Source organism: Gopherus evgoodei, chromosome 2 (genome assembly GCF_007399415.2).
Source record: "Gopherus evgoodei ecotype Sinaloan lineage chromosome 2, rGopEvg1_v1.p, whole genome shotgun sequence".
Lineage (NCBI taxonomy): Eukaryota > Metazoa > Chordata > Testudines > Testudinidae > Gopherus > Gopherus evgoodei.
This window is the reverse complement of record NC_044323.1, coordinates 40,574,675-40,592,007: the sequence shown is the minus strand read 5'-3', so window position 1 is coordinate 40,592,007 and position 17,333 is coordinate 40,574,675. Positions and strand designations below refer to the sequence as shown.

The 17,333-nt window shown below is 42.4% G+C and overlaps 1 protein-coding gene across 1 annotated transcript in view; it reads right to left on the bottom strand.

Annotated features, from left to right (window-relative positions):
- The window catches only part of CUBN (cubilin), a 224,183-nt gene that overhangs the window by 124,507 nt on the left and 82,343 nt on the right, over positions 1 to 17,333 (bottom strand). Inside the window, exon 28 of the mRNA XM_030550449.1 lies at positions 818 to 999. Within this exon, the coding sequence (XP_030406309.1) occupies positions 818 to 999 (182 nt within the window). The remainder of the gene's footprint in view (positions 1 to 817; positions 1,000 to 17,333) is intronic.

Below are 17,333 nucleotides of genomic sequence, written 5' to 3'. Positions count from 1 at the left end.
TATCAGGCATCAGTGTTGGAACATGACATATCAGCTATGAGACAATAGCATTTGTCTCTGCTACTGAAGCTGAGTTAATGGAGCTACTCCCTTAAGCCCCAGTCCTGCAAAGACACTGAAGTCAATGGGACTAGTACCCACAGTGCAGAAAGTTAAGCATGTGCACAAATCTTTGCAGGATTGGGACCTTAGTTTTCTCTCCAAGCTGGGATGAACTGTTTTAGAATCAAGAATCCTGAGTTCAGTTGTATTACATCTGTGTGTGTATGAACGTTAAATGACCACGGTATTTGGCTGTATGTAACCAAGAGATGTTTCTTACTAGAGATTAACTCACCTCATTTGTTCCAGAACAGGGGTTCCCCTTCACTGCTGATTGGATGATCTATGACAGTAATCTCCTTACTGTAGGGCTCTACAAGGGTCTTTCACCTTAATCAGCTGCTTCCTTCCTATTACTCCATTATGTCGATTATCCTTTGGCATGAGGAAATTGTATACCTATGATATCTGCCTAGTGACATGCTTTATTTAAAGACTAAGAAGTCCTCAGGGCAGTGCTGCCTTTTACTATGTGCATGTACAGTGCCTTGCACAATAGGACCCTGTTCTTGACTGGGGCCTCTAGATTGACAGCCAAAGAAAAACACCTTCTATGGGGGGTTTGCCATCCTCTGAAAACTCTGACATTGGCCATAATCAAAGATAGCATATTGGAGGATATGGCTTGTTCTGGTAGTGCAGGTCTAGTTTCTGTGCTCCAGATAGAAACATGCGTAACCAGCATACCGTAGAGTGCTGCAACCAAAGCTCTTACCTCCAAAACATCATAGTTGCAGTCCGAGTGATACCCAATGTCGAGTTCCTGAATGGTGAGTTGAATGCTGCTACCAGGTGCTGTGTCAATGTACCAGACACACTCCTTATTGCTTAGGGACCTGTTTGGGTAGCCGGGGCTATTGAAAGATCCTGATGCACCAGAAAGTTCTCCACCACAACCTGTTGAAGTAGCAAAGCACGCCGGTTAATTAAGTGCTATAGAAACAAAACCATTTGACAACTATGATTGGACTCAAGGATAGATATCAGCACATTTTTAACATGCAAACACTATACAATCATTTGGGCTGTGATCTCATAATGGCAAAAGTTTAGGGACAAAGCACTGACTTGTAATGACTAAAATGAAAATCCATTGGCAAGGGCACATTTGTCACTGCCGCTTTTGTCTTGGCTTTGTCTCTCTTATTTGAGAAAATGCATGTGCTGTAATAGGCCACCATGCTGGTGTCCAACTAACATGCTACCCGCACACAGCAATCTCCCTTCTTACTGACAAGCACATTTGAAAAATAGGTAGGTTTATCACTATTTAACCAGATACACATTTACAGAGAAGTTGAAGATAATCAAAGTAGCAGCTACACGGTTGCTAGTCAGTGGAAATGAGGGCATTCTCACAATTACCTTAGCTGTGCTGGGAAAACTTGGGAAAAAGATTCCCACCAGAATCAATGGGAGCCTTAGAATTCTTGTGGTCAGGCCCAATTTTATCACAATATTTGTTTTTCTTTAGCGTTGTGCTGAAACAATTGACAGAGTATGTTGAATATGGGATACTTCAAAATCTGGGACCAGTCGCCAGCCCCTGTCCAGCTGCTTGGTGCTGTTCATTGAGTACATCAGCCAGAGAGCAATCCTAAATAGAAAGCTGGGGAATTGCCAAGTAGAATAAAGCTAGTTCTATGCCACTCACTCTTGGACACTCTGGTATAGGCAGGATTTCAAGACAGGACAGGGAGGGACAAGGGCAAATCGTGCTATACTCCAATGATCCTGGGTCAGCAAACTGGCCCCATGGAGGCTGTTCCAGCTAGTGCAACTTAGAGCAGCCCTTTGGTTAGGAAAGTGTAAAGGCATCTTCACACAGTAAACCTCAGCTGGTCCTGAGGTTCTGGTCCCTCAAGTTATCATTAAATGAATGGGAAATGTCCTCTTCACAGCTAGCATCAACCACATAATGTATCCCAGCAACAGAACTTCTCTAGTTTAAAATAATGTTCTCTTTAATGCAAGTAAACTGATCACACTGTAGTACTTTTCCTTTTCACAAAGCTGATTTCTTCCCAGGTTTCTAGCTGATGTGATTTGGGTTCCAGTTTTAAGTGAGTCATTTCCACCCATCCTCAAGTGTGAACGGCTCACATGTCAGGCAGCGCTGCAGGGAGGCAGTGAAGCATGGAGTAGAGGGGAAGAGGTACAGTAGACATCAGTGGGGATAAGAGGAGGTGAGTGGCAGGAAGTGGAGAAGGTGCCAACTCCCCCATCCTAAACTACTTCTGCTACAGAAGCCTTCCCCACTGGATTCATGCTGGGGATGGGGAAAGAAGTAGGGTTTTTTTTTTAAATAAGGGCCAGATTTTTAAACAATGGCTTTGTTTTTCCCAGGTATAATTTTGCACCTGCAACTATATGTAGGAACAAATTAGGTGATTCAGATTTCTAAAATACCTTATCTGTGGGTACAAGCAGAGGCAGACATTTAAATAGCTGTACAGTGCCTGCAATGATTTGTGCTCATAAATCTGTAGGTGTAAAAATAGATTCCCAAGTCAGGCCAGGCTGACAATCACACCTTCAGTACTTCAGTCTAGTTCTTTATAATTTCACACATTCCCACATTATTAAAGATGCAGCCTCCCTCCACTCCCTGCATATAAAGAAAGGATACAGGTTTCTTTGATATTAGAAAATTCTAAAGCTAGGAGAAATAAGGGCCAGATTTTTAAACACTATATCTAAACATTATTCCAGAAAGATGTTTGAGCAAATAATCAAGCAAGCAATTTGCAAACACCTAGAAGATAATAAGGTGATAAGTATCCATCAACATGGATTTGTCAAAAACACATCATGTCAAAGCAACCTAATAGCTTTCCTTGACAGGGTAACAAGCCTTGTAGATGGGGGGGAAGCAGTAGATGTGGTATATATTGACTTTAGTAAGGCTTTTGATACTGTCTCGCAAGACCTTCTCATCAACAAACTAGGGAAATATAGTCTGGATGGAGCTGCTATAAGGTGGGTGCATAACTGGCTGGAAAACCATTCCCAGACAAAAGTTATCAGTGGTTCACAGTCAATCTAGAAGGACATATTGAGTAAGGTCCTGCAAGGATTGGTCCTGTTCAATATTTTCATCAATGATTTAGATAATGGCATACAGATGGCACTTATAAAGTTTGTGGACCATAACAAGCTGGGAGGGCTTCCAAGTGCTTTGGAAGACAGGATTAAAATTCAGAATGATCTGGACAAACTGGAGAAATGGTCTGAAGTAAACAGCATGAACTTCAATAAGAATAAATGCAAAGTACTCAACTTAGGAAGGAACAATCAGTTGCACACATACAAAATGGGAAATGACTGCCTAGGAAGGAGTATTGCGGAAAGGGATCTGGGGATCATAGTGGATCACGAGCTAAATAGGAGTCAGTGTAACACTGTTGCAAAAAAAAAAAGCAAGCATTGTTCTGGGATGTATCAGTAGGAGTGTTGTAAGAAAGACACGAGAAGTAATTCTTACACTCCTCTCCACACTGATTAGACCTCAACTGGAGTGTTGTGTCCAGTTCTGGGTGCCAAGTTTCAGGAAAGATGTGGACAAATTGGAGAAAGTCCAGAGAAGAGCAACAAAAATGATTAAAGGTCTAGAAAATATGACCTATAAGGGAAGATTGAAAAAAATGGGGTCGCATGTCTGGAAAAGAGAAGACTGAGAGGGGACATGATAACAGTTTTCAAGTACATAAAAAATTGTTAAAAGGAGGAGAGTGAAAAATTGTTCTCCTTAACCTCTGAGGCTAGGACAAGATTCAATGGGCTTAAATTGCAGCCAGGGAGGTTTAAATTGGATATTACGAAAAACTTCCTAACTGTCAGGATGGTTAAGCACTGGAATAAATTGCCTAGGGAGGTTGTGGAATCTCCATCATTGGAAGCTTTTTAAGAGCAGGTTAGACAAACACCTGTCAGGGATGCTCTAGTTTTACTTAGTCCTGCCTTCAGTGCAGGGGACCTGACTACATGACTTATTGAGGTCTCTTCCAGGCCTACACTTCTATGATTCAATGAAATATGTCATAATAGCATTACCATTTTAGCCACAGTAGCACTATTTTCTTTTCCATTTCAGTCTCTGCTTTTGCTAACTTTACCTGCCATACAAAGTGGAATTGGTCACACTCTGTAGAATCTGTTATAACAATAATAATGCTTAGCAAGTATACAGAAATTTTCATCTGAGGAGCTCAAAACAGTTTACAAAGGTGTGTGAGCATCACTAGCTTTAATTTTGACTTTTTTTCTTGCTGCACCTCAGTTTTTCCATTTTTACAGGTGGAGAAACGGAGGCAAAAAGAAAAGGACAAAATTTTCACCTCAAATTTTGTGTGACTAACTCTAGAAACCTACAGTCTGATTGTCTAGGGTGTAATGCTCCCACTGCTCTCAGTGACTTTAACTGGCTCACATGTTTTTGTTATGGGCCTTCCTTCTGTTGTAATCATATTATTCCCATTAACTTAGAAACCATAAAATACAAGACAATGCAATTCCCATTAGCTTAATAAGCATAACTGCAAGATGCCAAGCCACAACAGATGAATTAACTTCTTGGCATTTGGTGGTTTTAATATTAATCTTTCTTTATTCAGTTGCAAGTGTGCAATTGTAAAACACTCCATGTTAGAAACATACAATGCATTTCTCCTTCATGTAAGAAATTGCCCTTCCCCCATGGTTATTAAATTGATCAGTTATTGTGAGAATAACAAACCCCAACAACCCAGTGGACCAGACGCAGGCCCCCTGATCTGATGGCACAAAGCAACTGAAAAGCCAGTAGATATGCCCCTTAGATTTCCTTCTGTTTGGGTAAATCTTAAATGGTTTATGGCTGTGGTTTACAGCTGTTGTAGCAGCTGCTAAACCACTCCCATTCCCGGCCTCCTGTTGAGGGAACACACTTGGGAGAAAGGAGAGAGGCATAGCCAGGGTATCCCTATATCCAGACCTGACAAGGCAGGGTGAAGTGGGACAATTGCACCAGGACCTCTAGGTGTCTAAATGTGTAAATAAAGTGAAATAGAAGGTGGTGGGGCCCCAGCAATCACATTATACCAAAGCTCCAAATTTCCCTTGATGTCCCACCTACAGGGCCAGCTCCAGCTTTTTTGCCACCTGAAGCAGCAAAGAAAGAAAAAAAAAGAAAAGCCTAACTGAGCGGAGCGATTGAGCTGCCACCGAAATGCTGCCAAAAAGGAAGGGAGGCAGTGAAGGACCTGCTACCGAATTGCCGCCACAGACCCGGACACGTCACCCCAACAACAGATGGTGTGCTGCCCCTTTCTATTGGCTGCCCCAGACACCTGCTTCCTTCACTGGTGCCTGGAGCCAGCCCTGCCTGCCTATATCTGATATCCCAGCAATCACTGACTACCAGAAAGGCCTTTGCACAAAGGGTGTAAGTAGGAGGACTGCTCTTATATATGTCAGGGGCCAAACCCCATCTACTGGTCACACCTAGGATCTGGGGCCCACAAAAGTAGCTTAAAGCCCTAGGCCTCTCCACCTCCATTGCTGCAGTTTGACAGGACAAGCATTGTGTCTTGTGACATGAAATCCGTGTATTAAAATATCTAGTTCACACCCAGAAAGGCAGATATTAACAGTGCAGGCAAAAATCATGAATAGCCTCAAATTTGAGAATTTCCAGAATTAAGCCCTCCCTGCAATGTCATTTGGTTCACCCTTTCTTTCCCCACACATTTACATGAGTCATTATGATGTGACAAAGTTCCTCCTCTACCTTGGTGGATCCTGCGCTTATTGGCAGATTTGCTCACATCAGTGATCTTCCCCACAGTCTGGATCAACTCCTCCTGTGTCTGATCAGGAGTTGAGAGGTTTTGGGGGAACCCAGGCCCGCCCTCTACTCCAGGTTCCAGCCCAGGGCCCTGTGGATTGCAGCTGTCTATAGTGCCTCCTGTAACAGCTGCATGACAGCTACAACTCCCTGGGCTACTTCCCCATGGCCTCCTCCAAACACCTTCTTTATCCTCACCACAGGACCTTCCTCCTGGTGTCTGATAACGCTTGTACTCCGTAGTCCTCCAGCAGCACAACCTCTCACTCTCAGCACCTTATGCCTCTTGCTCCCAGCTCCTCACATGCATTTCCTCTCCTCTAGCTCCTCCTTACCTGACTGGAGTGAGCTCCTTTTTAAACCCAGGTGCCCTGATTAGCCTGCCTTGATTGGCTGCAGGTGATCTAATCAGCCTGTCTGCCTTAACTGGTTCTAGCAGGCTCCTGATTACTCTAGTGCAGCCCCTGCTCTGGTCACTCAGGGAACAGAAAGCTACTCATCCAGTGACCAGTATATTTGCCCTCTACCAGACTCCTGTACCCCACTGGTCTGGGTCTGTCACAATGAGGACAGAGATCATTTGCAGATATTGCTCACTACTATTGCAGCTGTGACTAACTCCTCTTTAAGCCCCCAAAGAACAAATCATTTCCTTTGTTACACTATTATTCTTCTGCATTTATCTCTGCTGGGGCATTTTGGAAGTCAAGGTCTGAAAGTTGTGCACTGTTCTACTACTGCCATTCCCTCACCTTTGCAAAATATAGTACTAAAACTTTGGTTTTGAGCCACACTCCAAGGAAGAAGAGCCCCACTGCGATTCACTGTAAAAGCTATGAAACTGTGCCTGCAGATGGAGAAAGGCTGGAGAAGCCAGTGACAGATTCAACCAGGAGGATGTAGCCTCTCCTCTACCCATAACTGGTGGCGGGTGAGAAGACTGGGAGCTTGCTTGATCCTTAATCCTTTATTTCTCTGCTGCAGTCACTTGTATGCAGCAGCATATTGGTTCTGCAAGTGTTAACTTAGAAGTCCACAAGTTTTTAATTTGGCTTCCATTAATCTTCTACCAACACAGCTTTTGTGGGGCCATTTGAGACATCATTAAAAATAAAGTCCAAACCCTATTCTGTCTTTTTTGGCTTTGACACCTGAAGGACACAAACTGATGCAGGATCTACCTCACAGGTTAGCAAGGGACACAAGTGACAATTGCCTCAGGGAAACTTGAGAGGCATGAGAGCTGTCACTCTTCTTGCATTCTCTCAGTGCATCCAAGGTCATCTGTCCCTTCTAACAGGATTACAAAATATCTTGGTATTTGTTCTGCACCAGAGGCGAGCAACGCGGACTGACTGCAATCATAAGGCAAGAATTCAGCCTGCTCTTCTTCGGCTGTAGCTTTTGCAGCCCCTCTTTTTTTCCAATATGTTACATTCTCTTTGCTATAGACACTCTGACCAATACCATTTGCTCAGATCAGCCCAGCATTAAGTCTGCTTCATGTCATGCATACAGGGACTGTCTGAATGCTGACCCAGAGTTTGCAATCATGGAATGCATCACTAGCTACAGTCAATGTCCCTGTGTCATTCCATTTCACACTGAAGTGTCTGCAAACAGTAGGAGATTTTCAGGTTTGATTTTCCTCTCAATTCTATTCATCAGGTACAGTGTTTCCCAAACTTGGGATGCTGTTTGGTAAGGGAAAATGCCTGGCAGGATGGGACGGTTTGTGTACCTGCCGTGTCCACAGGTTCAGCCGATCACAACTCCCAGTGGCCACGGTTGGCTGTTCCAGGCCAATGGGGGCTGCTGGAAGCGGCGCAGGCCAAGGGATGTACAAATATAGGGATTTTTCTGCCTTGCTTATCAAATGTGGTTTTCTCTTAAATACATAGTGGTGGAGCCTCAATAACTTCCCTGCATAAATTATTATACTGTGATTTCATCAGATGGTCACCAACTTCCCAATGCCTAGCTTCATTCTTCTCTTTTCCACTTTAAAACTGCTACTTCTTGTCTTGTTCCCGTTCAGAACTGCTGCTATTTCCTCTGATCCTCAAATTGAGCTGACTGTGGAGGAGGTGACCATATATTTTCATTTACAAGCTGCCCGCCTTCTATTAGCAAACACACTTTTACTTTGATTGTGTAGATTGCAAGTAACACTGCGCTGGCTTAGTAGCTGCCTTCATTAGTAGCCAACCCTTTATCGGCCAAGATGCTGAGGGGCAAGTCTACTAGAGAACCAGAAAGCACAGTCGCTACGGGTCAAAGCCCCAGATATCCTGCAGAAATGATAAGCTGCAATCCATTCTAGTGAGTGCCCCTGCAATAACCCCACCCGTTGCTTCCCTCCTTCCACACCCCTTCCGGGCTACCGTTGCAGTGTCCCCCCATTTGTGTGATGAAGTAATAAAGAATGCAGGAATAAGAAACACTGACTTTTTAGAGAGATAAAATGAGGGGGAGGCAGCCTCCAGCTGCTATGACATTCCAGGCAGGACATCTCCATTACTTATTAAAGGGTGAGGGTGGGAGACGAGCACAGCCTTCTGCTGCTATGATAGTCCAGAATCTCCATTAGACATGAAAGGTGGGGGAAGCTCAGCCTCCAGCTGCTATGATGAGGACTGTTACCAGCCCTATTGCACTATCTGCCAGGACTGAATCTCCAGGACACAAAGCTTAAAGAAGGGAATGACCGAGAGTCACTCCCATTTTTGCCCAGGTGCCCCCGGCCGACCTCACCAAGGCCAGCCAAGAGCACTCACAGGATGATGACGAGGATGGTTATCAGTCATTTTGTACCGTACCATCTGCCACTGGGGAAGGGAGAGGAGAGGAAGCTGCTGTTTAGCGCTGCAGCACCCCATCTACCAGCTGCATCCAGTAGACATACAGTGACATTGAAAACAGGTGAGAAACAATTTTTTCCCCTTTTTGTTGGGGGGGAGGAGGGGCAAATTGATGACATATTCCCTGAACCACTGCGACAATGTTTTTGACCCTTCAGGCACTGGGAGCTCAGCCAAGAATGCAAATGCTTTTCGGAGACTGCAGGAACTATGGGATCACTCGAGTCCTCAGTCCCCGCTTCCTCCCTCCATGAGAGTCCATTTGATTCTTTGGCTTTCCGTTACGGTTGTCACACAGCACTGTGCTGTGGACTCTGTATCATAGCCTCGAAATTTTTTCAAATGCTTTGGCATTTCGTCTTCTGGAATGGAGCTCTGATAGAACAGATTTGTCTCCCCATACAGCGATCAGATCCAGTATCTCCCGTACGGTCCATGCTGGAGCTCTTTTTGGATTTGGGACTGCATGATCACCTGTGTTGATCAGAGCTCCACGTTGGGCAAGCTGGAAATGAAATTAAAAAGTTCGCAGGGCTTTTCCTGTCTACCTGGCCAGTGCATCCGAGTTCAGATTGCTTTCCAGAGCGGTCACAATGGTGCACTGTGGGATATCGCCCGGAGGCCAATACCATTGAATTGCAGCCACACTAACCCTAATCCGACATGGCAATACCGATTTCAGCGCTACTCCCCTCGTCGGGGAGGAGTACAGAAATCCGTTTTAAGAGCCCTTTATATTGATATAAAGGGCTTTGTTGTGTGGAAGGGTGCAAGGTTAAATCAGTTTAATGCTGCTAAATTTGGTATAAGCGCGTAGTGTAAACCAGGCCAAAAAAGTATAAGTGTGTTTGCTAATAGAAGGCGGGCAGCTTGTAAATGAAAATATATGGTCAGCTCCTCCACAGTCAGCTCAATTTGAGGATCAGAGGAAATAGCAGCAGTTCTGAATGGGAACAAGGATGTTGTTGAGACTCCACCACTATGTATTTAAGAGAAAACCACATTTGATAAGCAAGGCACAGAAATCCCTATATTTGTAGGGTGGTGGGAGATATGGGATGGAAATGACCCAGGAAGGCCTTTCCAGACCTGAGATGTATGAATTAATGTTGGCTTTGGGTCTGTTCTCTGTCTTCCTTGGGATTAAGTATACTTTGCTCTATATGCTGTCAAGGATAACATAGTAGTAGGTTGTATGAGCCAATCATGCAGCTACTTTCACACGAACATTTGCATCAAAGATACTCTGTTAGCTTACTGATGTCTTGATTTAAGGTTAGAAGTAATCTTTAAAAGTGCATGAAACCTCTCCTTTCTCCCATGTCAAAACAGCAGCTTTCGAAAGAGTTATGCAGTATAAGGGTGTTGCATTTGATTGACACATTACCACAGCAGGAGTGGATCCCTGCCAATTTTCAATAATGTTCAGAAATCAAAAACTTCTAACCAGAGGCACAAGAGGGGAGAAAGGCTCCTTATATCCTCTCCTTCTTTCCCTTTTGCACTTCTGGAAAAGCAAGGCATAATCTGGCCAAAGCTGCTTAAAAAAAAAACTAGCCCATTTGGAGAAAATAAATAGACTGTCAAATCACTCAGCATAAAGGTGACTCTGTGTGTGTGTGTGTGTGTGTGTGTGTGTGTGTGTGTGTGTGTGTGTGTGTGTGTGTGTGTGTGTGCGTGTGTGTGCGTGCGCGTTTGTCTGACTCTCTGTCTCTCATGTGGAGAAAGGACATGGGCACTTTAGAGAAAAAATTCATTATGGAAAAACCAGTTCAATTGACTTTGGAAACTGATAAAGATTTCTCAACCAACCTACTTGCATGGCTAGAGTCCTAGGGGACCCTGCAACAGAGTACAGATGCAACTTGCTACCTATCCGAGCGTAGAGAAACTGGGAACATTTCAAATTAAACAGGCAACTATGACTAAGCTTGGTTTCCTGACAGTCACAAAGACATGTCTTTATTTAAACCCAAAATGGGTCAGACAAATGGAAAACTTCCACCGAGCAGTAGACCTTTCCCTTTCTGCAACTCCTACGTCTAACATTCAAATTCACATACAGATTACTCACTAAAATTCTTTCAAGAATGGGTGATATTTTCTGTGACTTCAATCACTAATCCTTGGATGAGTTATCCAAACCACACACTGAACATCAAACTCTTATGTGCCATTAATTTTCTTCCACTGCACGTTGCTCCCAAAGCAGCATTTGAAGAATCTATTATTTATATATGCTATGGCAAAAAGCTGGTCAATATTAGACCTGGTTGAATAATTTGTAATACATAATTTATTCCATTGATATTCCTCAGCATCTTGGCTGATAAAGAGTTGGCTACTAAATGAAGGCAACTACTAAGCCAGCACTTAGGAGTTTAGAAATAGTTTCTGGGCTGAATAATTGATATTATAAATTACAAATTCTCTTCCTGTAAACATGTTGCTTGAAGTCAGGTGTTTTGGCAAACATTCCTGCCAGTAAACGTATTTGTTAGAATATTTATGGAAAGTAACCACAAAAGGGGCTTAGTATAGTTGTACCAAATTCATAATAAAATGTGGACACATATTTGGGAATGTTTATTTGCAGTATTTGCCCAGCAATAAGCTCTACAGCTGAGAGGAGAAAAAAAGTTCAAAAGCAAATTTTGATTCAGCCATGTTCGAAACACTTTCCTATTTCACTTACTGGAACATTATAGCATTTATCTGTACTAACCTTTTAATTAACTTTTATCTTGATTATTTACTGAAAAAGAATTTTGAATTGTATGTTTGATCAGTTCAATTTACAGTGTGTTGATTAGCTACATAAATCACATACTATTGTTCTGTTCCCTGATTGTAAACTACAAATATTATTTGTATTTGTTTGTATTGTAAATCCCACTATACTAGGCCCCCATTGTACTAAATGCTGTAATAATACATATAAAGACAGAGTCCCTGTCCCAAGGAGCCTTCAATCAACTATAGAATTTGAAATTCATGCCCTGTCAGCTAATTAGGCTTGTTACCGGAGACATAACATGCATTACATTTGGAATTCAAATGATCTACAGACCAGAATCACTGGAAAATTGGAATTAACTGGAATTATGAATAATTTTGGAAGAATTCCATGACCCACCTTTTGGAATCTAGTAATAACTTTCGTCAGAAATTAAGAAAGCCGGCTACAAATAATGCAATATCCTAGCCTCTTCCCCCTTCCTCCCTGCAGAATTAGGAACTTATTTTTATTTAACCCAGAATGTAATTTCTCTCCTAAATAGAAGGTGTATTCCCTGTTTTATTGAGACAATGGAAGAGAATAAGCTTTAAGTGATGCTGCATCTATCTCTGCTAATCAAATATTTTCCAGTCTCTGGCTGGCACCAAACTTTCCCATTAAATCAGCACAAAACATTCAACAGTGCTTATATCTGTCTACAAACACAGGGTCGATTTTGCTTTAATTGAATTAAATGGGAATTTTGCCATTTACTGCATTAGAAGGAGGATCTCATCTTTAGAGGGCAAATAAAAATTAAGGGACAGACCCTGCAATGTGTTGAGCACCCCAGCGCTTAATTTGTGCCAGGGCTTGCCAGGGCTGAGCCCTGGCACCTCTGGCTTTGTTGTGTCAAACATGAAAGTGAAAAAAAAATTGTTTAAGCCCCAGCACCTCTTTCATAACAAATTAAACACTCGAGCATCCTGAACTCCTCCTGAAGCTGAAGTGAATTTGAGAGGATTCAGTACGTAGCAAAAAACTTAAAACCTTTTCTACAGCACAGAACTATTTGGGCATGCAGTATTTGGGCAGCTGCACAAACAGGTAGTTGCACAATGGAAAAACGTCCAAAGGCTGAATTGCGTACACTATGTACTCAGTTTGGGCAAAGTGCCCCAGAGACATTTTTGGAAACTTCTCCTATATACTTTAAAACCATGAGAAAAAAATAGGATTTCTTTAATAGCATAGAGGTCTCAGGGTTCCCTTGGAAAATACATACAATGGCTACCTATCCTGGATCTAGTTGCTAGGAAACCAAACAAATAGAAAGTTCAAAAAACATATATTTGGTGGCCTTTTTTTCTTTTGGCTGAAATCTTAGTAATCACTGAAGATTGTACAAGGGATGATTTATAAAGGTCTTTGCATATTACTGCACGTGACTGGTTAGAAGATGGTATTCATTAACAAGAGAAGAATTTGTACTTTCATAATCACACTTGAATTTGGGAATTAGTAATCTACAAAAATCTATTTCTAAGATTTTTCAGATGTATTGACTGGTAAATTTTAGCCAGATACTTAAAAACTTACACCACCACAATTAAAGTGAATTAGCAGTGTGCATGTAAAATCTGAGTTAAGGACATGCATCGTATCAGAGTTTGTTTGTTGTTTGTTTCAGTTAGTTTCAACTGATTCTAATTATAAGGAACATTGTACATGAAATTTGCTGTGAGATACAGATCCAAAACCACTATTACACTAAGGATAATTTGGATTTGATCCTGAAACTTTTACTCACACAAGTGTATTTTAATCACACAAGTTCCACTGAAGAAAACTGGACAACTCATGTGAGTAGGGGCTACTTATGAGAGCCATTTCTGATATTCTACTCTCACACTTTCACATCTTTATAAACATTATTTTACTGATCTCCTCAGTTCTGGTTATTTTCCTTCATACGCTCCAGGCTGAATATCAAATCACTAAAAGATTATCAAGACCAAGATTTTCATTATTCATCCAACATTCAGACAGGTAAATAAATGTCTGATGTTCAGTGATATTGACCATCCACTATTCCCATTGGAAGCTGTGAGTGTTAAGCACTTCAAAAAATCAGGCCACTTTTATTTAGGTACCAAATGAGATTTTAGTTAGCTAATGTTAAGTACTCATTTAGAAAATGTTGGCCTTCATTCAGGTATATCACTTTATGCTGTATTTTCAAAGTGCTGTACAAACATTAATGCCTTAATCTTCATAGCCTGCATGGGGTTAGTATGTAAGTACTGCATACTCCTTACAAAGGCAGCAAACCTACTTTTTCATAAATGGCCTCTAATTTTGGGGCCCTCCTTTTTGGAGGCCAAATCAAGACACATAGGGCCTGATTTTAAGACCTACTGAGCAGCACTTATAGATCCAATTGACCATACAGCACCTCTGAAAATCAGGCCCAAAGTGTCTCAAGTTTGGCCCCATATAAAGAAGGCACCAAAGTTAATGGGCACTTTTAAAATGTCAGCCCTCAGTGACTTCTCTCAGGCTACACAGCAAGTCAATGTGACAGTTAGGACTAGAACTCAGAAATTCCTGGTTCTCGGCACCATGCCTGAGCCGCTAGACAGAACTCTCTCAAGCAACCTGTCAGTCTGCAAACAGTTACAGGGACTAGCTACTGCAACCTTGCGCAGTGACTGTTTCTGCTATGCTTCACCGCAAGGCTAACAGTCTTTTCACTTTCTTCTAACATAAACACTTAAAATATGTAGTAATTATTTAGGTTTTTTAACTGTTGTCTTCTGCTAGGTAAAAATATAGAAACAAAATAATGTCATTTTCTTTACCTAAGAGCCATGACTCAAATATGCCTCTCTATGCCCCAGCCAGCCATCAGGGCTCCCCTGTGAAATCCAGCAGAGGGAAGAGGCTAGCGAGGCACAACCCTTTCTAACTCTATTACTCTGTTCTCAACAGTATGTGGTGCCTATATTTAAAGGAGAAAGGATTACTTATGTCAGGCAGAATTGAAAGGCAGAACAGACCAAGTCTGGCTATGCTGTAGGGGCCAAAGCAATTTCACTTGCCAGGTTCATTCAAAGCCCTGCCGTCAAATTACTAATTCTTTTAAGAAAATGCAGTAATGCACATTGCAAAGCAGTTGACTGTCTCACGAACATTGCTTAATAACTTAGCTGGAATGCATAGGGAACATGTATCTTCTCACAGAGACAGTTGCCCTTGGTGTAATTTAGCACTGACAGACCTTTGGCCTCCCAACTCTTTTTTCTTTGTAGAGAAGTAATTCAATCAGCATACCATCCCCACAACACCCACGGTGTTACCAAGTGTTGTCTCTTTCTTCAAGAGCACACTGTAGGAGCAAAAATGAACTTTGCATGTGTGGAGCTTCCTAGAAAACAGCAGAATTGGAATGAACAGTTTGCAGCATCAAGCTTTCTCATTGGGAATAAGCCCCTCTAAGATTCTAAGTGCTTGTTTACAGGAGTAAACTGAACCAATGTAACTAAATTTACATTACATCAATTAAATCCCTTGTATGGACATGTATTTCAGTTTAAGAATGGTATATCAATTCCGCTGCAATTGACTCCTTTGTACTAAAGTTTACTGCTTAAGTTAAATTGTTATGTCACTTTTAAGACAGAATAATAATCACCACGCAAGGGAGCTGCACTGATTTAACTAGTTCAGTTTCTAAAACAATGTAGTTAAATCGGTACAAATTTCTGGTATGGAGGAGGCATTAAAACTGATCAGTTTCCATTTGGAAATTTATATTCTGCTCTGAAGTGGGAAGACCCAAAAGATTAGTTTAAATGTTTTGTGCCCCTTGGTGATAGAAGTGGGCTCATTGAGTCAGTCAGCAACAGGGAAAGTGTCTGGTTATTTGCGGTCATTGCACAGCTTCAAACAAAGGTGCTGGAAAGGGAGGGTTGAGAGGAATGTCAGTGTGAAGTTGTACAAACATATGGCAGCAAATCTAAGTACATCCCTTTCAGCAACATGGCACATGAGTCTCAGAGATATCTAGCATGCACACACTGTAGCCACCAGTTAAGATGTTTGGCGAACAGAATACAGGACTTTCCACTCCAAAACACTGGTCTCTACCACAAAAAGAGACCCATAAGCCCAGTCTCTCTCCTACACTGATCTGCTCATCTTAGTAGGTGCCTAGGTTACTGATACCTGACTCAAAACCACATGTACTCCAGTTTCACCCCTGGAATAGATTAGGCCATGCTCCTTCCCATCCCTGACATGCCCTTACAATGGGTGGAGGGTAAGGAAGCAGTTGACACAGGAGCTATCTATATTGGCTACATGTTGGCTGAGAGTTCCCTGGTCCCTTTGCCACACCCAAAGGGTATGGAACAGGGCGAGAAGCTAGCCCATAATCTCAGACACTCAAGCAGCTTTGATTCTATACAGCAGAGGGCAGCGGTACCTGCCCATGTTACTAACCACTGCTAATACATTTATATTACAATATATGATGGAACCATGGCTAAATGGGGAACGTTTATTGTGTATATATGACAGGGGCAGGGGTTACAAAAGACAGGAGAAAATGGGTTGAAAATCAGTGCAAGAGGTATTTGCTCCAGTATCAGCAAGCTGGCACGAACACCACATTGTGAAGTCCAGCTCCAGATGTGAAACTCCCCAGGATTGGAGGACATTCAGATTCAGTGTTCTGGTTCAGCTCTCTCTTACAGAGCTGCACTCGGGCCAGGAAGTTCAGATCCAAACCTCCCCAGAGTCTGTGGGGCTTCAGGCCCAGGTCTGTGCATACGAGTTAAAATGAGAGCTTGCTGACACAGAAAGTAATGTACAATAAGGGAGGAATGTGGAGGAGGCGGGGGAGAGCTAGGTCTGAGTTTGGAGAGTTCAGGGCTGCGAGGAGGAAGAAAGAGGGAACTATGCACTAGGCAGGTTTTTCAGAGTTTTAGCAAAGAAAGTTAAACAAAAACCATGGCTACTGTGTGGGGGCTGATGTCATCTCTCTCTGCACACAAAAGGCTCCACTTTTTCTTCCTTTGTGTAGCTCCAGGATGACATCACCTCCCAATCATAAGAACATACCCTTGTGCTGTAGTACTTCCCCTGCTGCGTCCAGCCGAAGATCTCACTCCTTTCGCATATGTCACCCTTTTCCCAAAAACACTCCTTGACCTCCTTTGAATTCTTAACTCAACTGTCTAGTCAAAGAGAGCTCTCTGGGAGCCAACAAATGACAGCAGTCTGCGGCAGTGCTGGGGCCTCCGCAGCAGATTTTAGCTGCTTTACAATGCTGCCAAAGCTGAATAGTTTGAACTGATTAGGCAGACAGGGCAACTATGGCTATTTAATTATTTCCAGGGTCAGATCCTCTTTGATGGGATGTACAAAGGCGTAAGATTCAATCTTGTTATAGTGAATATTGCTGTTAAATGGGCACAGTGATAAAGTTGCAGTTTTAGCTTCACTTCCTAAGAAAGCAGATTCGTTTATTAATGGGTATGCATGTTTGGCGAGTTAATGAAGTGTGTGGCAGCATCTGCTGCATGTGGGTGCAGGGCAAAAGCACCCTGAACACAGCACAGCCAATGCCATTTCACAAAGAGAAAGCAGTTAGGGGAGGACTGAACTGAATTTACTACTCATGGAAGGAACTAAATGTCAGCAAAGGAAACAAGACAGCTGCTGGAATTGAACTCCCAAATGCATACATCCTGAACTTCGGGGTTTGAAATCCAGGCCAGATTCAGGCCTGAAAGTTGTAGTGCTGGGCTCATCTCTAATGAAA